Source organism: Bactrocera dorsalis, chromosome 4 (assembly GCF_023373825.1).
Source record: "Bactrocera dorsalis isolate Fly_Bdor chromosome 4, ASM2337382v1, whole genome shotgun sequence".
NCBI classification, from domain to species: domain Eukaryota; kingdom Metazoa; phylum Arthropoda; class Insecta; order Diptera; family Tephritidae; genus Bactrocera; species Bactrocera dorsalis.
Window position 1 is genome coordinate 7502708 of NC_064306.1, and position 6513 is coordinate 7509220.

A 6513-nucleotide genomic window follows, 5' to 3' on the forward strand; every position below is an offset into this window, starting at 1 on the left:
ATAAAATAAAAAAATATCTGTTTCTGAATTTTTTTGAAGTAAAAAAAAAAAAAAAATGCATGCGATTTTTTTTTTAATTTTTATTTTAATGAAAAAACTGCTTTAGAAAAAATGAAGAAAAAAATGAAAATTAATGATAACTTGCATGAAATAAAAAGATAACTGTTTCCGAATTTTTTTGAAATATAAAAAAAAATTGCATGCGATTTAAAAAAAAAAATTTTGATTTTTAATGAAAAATCTGTTTAAAAAAAAAGTAGTAAAAATGAAGAATACTGATTACAAATAATCATAAATGTTTTAGAATTGCCTAAAATCAGTTTATACTTATTATTCATACATACATATATGAAAGTGAAGAAATTGGTGAAATTTTTGTATGAAATTTTATAACTCTTCAACAATTTGACTAATCTCAAGCAAATCTGCTATAAAAAGGCTATTTTCGTAATATCAGCTTGGTTTTAATTAAAGAAACGTAAAAATCTCAAGAAAACAGCGCCTACTCTACCTTGAACACCTATATTTTAATGCCGAAAGATACCCTTAGATGGCAATATTTTGCTTAGAATATTGTGACATAATATTTAATACCACCGTAAGCGCTACATACCTTCTACCAGGCCTCATATAATTAACATATTCGTAGAAGCATACTTTATAGATTCAGACAAAACAGCCTCTCTTTCAAAAAATATTATTGTTTTTAATAAAACAAAGTACTAAAATTTAGTGAAGGGTTGATTGAAGAACAATATTTTCACAAATATTTCAACATCTTTCTATGTATGTGTGTATATGCTTAATATAAACTTTGTAACTATACATATAGAGCCTCCCACATACCAGCGTCAAACAAAAATTTAAAAAATGAAGAAGAAGAAATGCCAACAGCAGCGAAAATATAAAATAATTTGAAAAAAAGAAAAAATAATTTAACAACAACAACAATAACGGAAAAATTCATCCTATGACAACAAACAACAACATTTATTAAGTACACACACGAGCAGCAATCAAACCAACATGCTTATGGTCAGTGCAAAAGCATGCGTGTAGCATACTTTTCGGCACACAAGCAAAATTTGGCAAAAAACAAATTACAGCTAAAAAAGGGATGCAAATATGTGCGAAGGAAGCGCAAAACACTGCTTGACCAAGTGAATCGACAAAGACTCTTCGTTTTTTGTTGGTGTTGCGGCAGATAAGGGGTGAAATAGGAAAATGAAGAAATGCAAAGTGAAAGTGAAAAAGTAAAATGTGAAGAGACAGCGAGCATAGAGTTAAAAAAAAAATATTTTCTGAACTTCCCACATCTAAAACAAAGTATGAAAATTTTTAAACAAAAATTAAATTTAAATTTTTTTTAATCTAATTAATAATTAATTAAAATTAATCTTAATTTTCAAAATTAATTATGAAAATTTCCAAAAAAAGTTAATTTTAATTATAACTTAATTTATTGAGGTATTTAATTATATCTTGATTAAAATTAATCTTAATTTTCAAAATTAATTATGAAAATTTCCAAAAAAAGTTAATTTTAATTATATCTTAATTTATTAAGTTATTTAATTATATCTTAATTTTTAAAATTTTTCTAATTTAATACAGTTTTTTCATTAAGATTGTTTTCTGAACTCCCAAAATCTAAAAAAATTATGAAAATTTCTAAAAAAAAATTAAAAATTAAATAAAGTAAAAGCATTGAAATTTAATCAAAAAATTCATTAAAATTCATTTTTTTTTATATTAATCTTATGAATTAGGTAAGAATAGTAATAGTAAAAATTCAATTAACTTCATTAATTTTAAAAATTAAGATAATTAAAAATTAATAAAGTTAATTTAATTCTTATTATTACTATTCTTACTTAATTCCTAAAAATTTTTAATTTTAAAATTATCTTAATTTTTATAATTAATTAAAGAAAATAATTAAAATTAATCTCAATGTCTAAAATTAATTAATAAAATCTTAATTCTTAAAATTAATTAATTAAATTAAATTTAAAATTTTTAATTTAATAAAATTTTTTGTACTATCCTAATACAAATACTACCTTTGCGCCAGAGTGTATGCAAAGAATTCCAAACTACGCGCACGTCTGGTCAGTTTCTTGGGTCAGCTCGTGAGCCTGTGTGAGTGGAATTTTAAAATGAGAAACTTTCCATGCATTTTCCAATACTAAACTCATTTAACTGAGTGAGATTTTATTTTATATATTTTTTTATGTGCGCTCAAGCTTTTTTAGGGGATGCCAGCTGCCCCAAGGCAATGGGCAGTCTCACATGCGAATTTTAATATAAATAAAATGAATATTGTATGGAAGAGGATGTGGAGTAAGTGGTGAGTGTGTATGTAGAACACAAATGTTGATATTTGAATAAGAAAATTCGCAAGAAATCGATTTCTTTTTATAAAAGGCAAATATTGCATGGATGCTTTTTATTCTTTTTAGATTATTTGAGAGAGTTTCAAAAAAAATTATTTTGAAGTTAAATTTGTTTATTAAGATTAATTTTATATATAATATAATTTTTTGAAAATAGTTTTAATTTTGCTTAAAAAATACACCTGTTTTTAAATTTTTTTTAAGAAAATTTTAGAAATTTATTTTTTTAGAATATTTGAAAAAATGTATATAAAAACATTTATTTTAAAAATTTATAATGAAAATATTGTTTTTTTCATTGTAAACTTTGACTTATGCTTTTGGAATGTCTTTTATAATATGTAGAAATTTTTAAACGTATTTCAATTAAAAATTGTTTATCTTAATGAGTTTCGGTTTAAACAATTTAACTTTTAAAATATTAAAAAATTGTGTAAAATCGAAAATGTTTCATAAATTTTACTTTATTAGTTTGATTTTACTTAATTAAAAATATTTTATATAATTCTATAACAAATTAATTTTTTATAAAATTTTATTTTTAATTAATTTTTTATAATTTTTTAAAAATTAATTTAAATTTAATTTAATTTATTTAAAATTAACAAAATTATTTAAAGTAAACTAAAAAATTCTTTTTAAAAAATTGAATTTAATTAAAAAAATTAAATTAAAGTAAAAAAATAGTACTTCTTATTTTTTATTTAATTTACTGATGTTAATTTTATTTAACTTTATAAAAAATTAATATAATAATTAAATTATGTAAAAAACGCACAACTTAATTATTAAAAAAAATATATATTTTAAATTAAAATAAAAAAAATTAACTTAAAAAATATTAAAATATTTAAATTAAAATATTAAAATTATTTACCTAAATTATAATATTTTACTTTAATTAAAAAAAAATTTTAAAAAAATATTTAAATTAAATTACAAAAATATTTAAATAATTAAATTAAAAATAAAAAAGCACACTTAAAAATATTAAAGTTACCATAATAAAATTATTTACCTTAATTATAATATTTTTTTTAATTAAAGAAAAATTTAAAAAAATATTTAAATTAAATTACAAAAATATTTAAATAATCAAATTAATTAAAAAAAAAAATAAAAAAATACACTTAAAAATATTAAGTTACCATAATAAAATTATTTACCTTAATTATAAAATTTTTTTTAATTAAAGAAAAAATTAAAAAATTATTTAAATTAATTTACAAAAATATTTAAATAATTAAATTAATTAAAAAAAATTAAAAAATGCACTGAAAAATATTTAAATTACAATAATAAAATTATTTACCTTAATTATAATATTTTATTTTAATTACAGAAAAAAATTAAAAAATTATTTAAATTAAATTAGAAAAATATTTCAAAAAATATTTAAATTTATATAAAAAAATTTTGCCTAATTATAACATATTTTGAATTCAAGCAAAAGTTAAAAAAATTAAAAAAAAATTATTTAAATTAAATTATTTAAAAAAATTATTTGTTATTGAATTTTATAATTTTATTAAATATAATTTTCTTCTAATCATTTTTAACTATTTATTTAAAATTTTTTATAGAAAGATATTATATGTATTTGTTTTATAAAAATTGTTTATATATTAAATCATAGATCATATACATATATTTTAATTTAAATAAAAGATTTATTTTAAATCAAAATAATTATTTTTCAAAAGACTTCTCAATGATATTTAATTTAAAAAGGAAAATATTTAAATATTAAAAAAAAAAATATTTTGCCAATAATCATCATTAAGTGACACGTTTCATCCTACTAATCAATTAATAGCTTCGACTGATAACACGAGCTTGCATATACATACACACACACTGACGCACAGCACGTCAGCGAATAGATTACAACTAGTACTACTTATAAACCCTTCTAATCACCGACCCTTACGCCTAGCACGCTAATCTACAGTTGCTTTCACCGTTGGATACGGCTGATCTTGGCAAAACAGCGTAGCGCCTCCAACGCCGCCGTGCCGACAGACACTTCGGCAATATTGCAATTCAGCAAAAACAAAAGTAACAGCGAAAAAAATTTAACTAAGGCGACTCAAGGTGCGGTCAATGCACTGCCGCTGACGATTATGTAAACTAAATTGTTGCATAAAAATATTAACCGTTAATTTGTTGTAATAATTCAATTAACTGCAAAGTTTCTGACGCTCGAGCGCAATGCTGAGTCCAAGCGTTTTTCATATAAAAACAGCGTGCAAACGAGGCGATAGCACAGTTCGCACTGAGTTGCACCCGTGAGCAATATGAAGCTAGTGAAGACATTCGGTTTGTTGGTTTTAATAGTTAGCGCTGTCAGCGCTGGCCATAAGCATGGCAATCACGGCAGCGGCAATACACAAGTGTCGAGCAATCTCAGGCCAACCAGCTGGCTGTTGGTGCAGGAGTTGCAATCTTTGCCCTCAGGGGAGGATATGAGCTTACAACAGTTGGAGAACATGTCGGTGCAGGAAGGAGAGCGTTTGATTGGGAAAATTTGTAAGTAGTTGGCAATGCTAGTAGTCATAATAATTCATACAACTACTATTTTGCAGATCATCTGTTCAAAATCAATCACAACATGAGCCCAAGCTACGTGCCCAGTGCCAGCAATGTTCCCGTGGTCTTCGTCAGACCTAATGGACAGAGCGTGGAGACCAACCTCAACGAACTGGTGACGAAAGCCAAGCAACAGCCCAACTTCGGCAACGAGGAGGTGACCATCTTCATTACCGGACTCCCACAGACCAGTCCAGCCGTCGCCAAGGCCAACAAGAAGCTGGTGCAAGCTTACATGCAACGCTACTACGGACAACAGCAGCCAGTGAATGCCAACAACCAGGATTATGAGTCTAATGAGCGTCAGCAAGCCACTTCCAGCGAAGAGGACTACAGCGAATCGTGGAAGCAGCAAAAATCGAACAGAGGCAATCTTGTCGTAAGTTTTCTACTCGCCGAAACCTTAGCTTCGTCCAAAAAGTTTTCCTTCTTCTCTATAGATCATCAAATTGGGCGCTGTCTTGACGAACTTTAAACGCTATGCTTTGCTCGATGTCGAACAAACCGGCCAAATGATCGGCAAGACGCTCGTCCAACTTACCGATGAGGCTGATGTGCCACAGGAGATCATCCATTTGATTGGTCAAGGTATTGGCGCACAGGTCGCCGGTGCTGCTGGTCGTCAATACAAGCGCTGGACTGGTCATCAATTGCGTCGCATTACCGCTTTGGATCCCGCCAAGATCTTCGCCAGCAACAAGAATGTTTTGAGCGGTTTGGCGCGTGGTGATGCCGATTTCGTCGATGCCATACACAGCAGCACCTGCGGCATGGGCACACGCCAACGTGTCGGCGATGTTGATTTCTACGTCAATGGTCCAGCCTCTGCTGCGCCAGGTGCTGACAATGTCGTCGAGGCAGCTATGCGTGCTACACGCTACTATGCCGAGTCGGTGCGTCCCGGAAATGAGCGCAACTTCGCTGCTGTGCCAGCCAGTTCGATGCAGCAGTATGAGAGCAATGAGGGTTATGGCAAACGCGCTTACATGGGTATTGCGGCTCAGTACGATTTGAAAGGCGATTACGTGCTCAATGTGAATGCTAAGAGTCCTTTCGGCCGGAGCGCTCCAGCTCAGAAACAAGGCTCTTATCATGGTTTGCATCAGGCATGGCGTAGCGACAAGAGGAACAGTCAAAACTAAGGCGCTTGACGACACTGTCTGGTTGAGAAATATCTGTGACCTTTAGTAACCTCAAAATTTTTGTACTTTTATATACTAATCTCTCGGAAAATAAATGGAATTAAAAAAAATTACAAAATGCGTTTATAATGTTATTTAGGACTGGAGACGTAGGTCTACTTAAGATGCCTTCTGAGGTAAGTGGGCGACTGAGATAAATTTTGTTTGAGGAAGGCAATTTTCATCATTTCGAGATATGTCTGAAAAAGGACAGAGGTCTCTTTATTTTAATTTGATAGGAAAATAATAAAAAACAACTTTTTGTTACTTTGAAAATTTATAAAAAATATTTTGAAATGTATTTTCGGAAAAGAAAAAAAAATTATTTATTCGAATTTTCGAAAAAA

General features: G+C 27.7%; 1 protein-coding gene across 1 annotated transcript; it reads left to right on the forward strand.

Moving 5' to 3' along the window:
* The first annotated feature begins 4641 nt into the window (after window positions 1–4641).
* On the forward strand, window positions 4642–6202 carry LOC105232170 (vitellogenin-1). Its single transcript, XM_011213795.4, has 3 exons — window positions 4642–4925; window positions 4982–5364; window positions 5426–6202. The coding sequence occupies exons 1-3, from the start codon at window positions 4694–4696 to the stop codon at window positions 6125–6127; spliced, it is 1317 nt and encodes a 438-aa protein (XP_011212097.2). The 5' UTR covers window positions 4642–4693; the 3' UTR covers window positions 6128–6202.
* Window positions 6203–6513: the final 311 nt, after the last annotated feature.

Excerpts from the sequence above, each read along its gene's own strand:
- LOC105232170 (XM_011213795.4), top strand. The coding sequence starts at position 4,694 with ATGAAGCTAGTGAAGACATTCGGTTTGTTGGTTTTAATAGTTAGCGCT. Across the intron at positions 4,926-4,981 it reads GCGTTTGATTGGGAAAATTT|ATCATCTGTTCAAAATCAAT; the intron begins GTAAGTAGTTGG and ends ACTATTTTGCAG. Across the intron at positions 5,365-5,425 it reads CGAACAGAGGCAATCTTGTC|ATCATCAAATTGGGCGCTGT; the intron begins GTAAGTTTTCTA and ends TCTTCTCTATAG.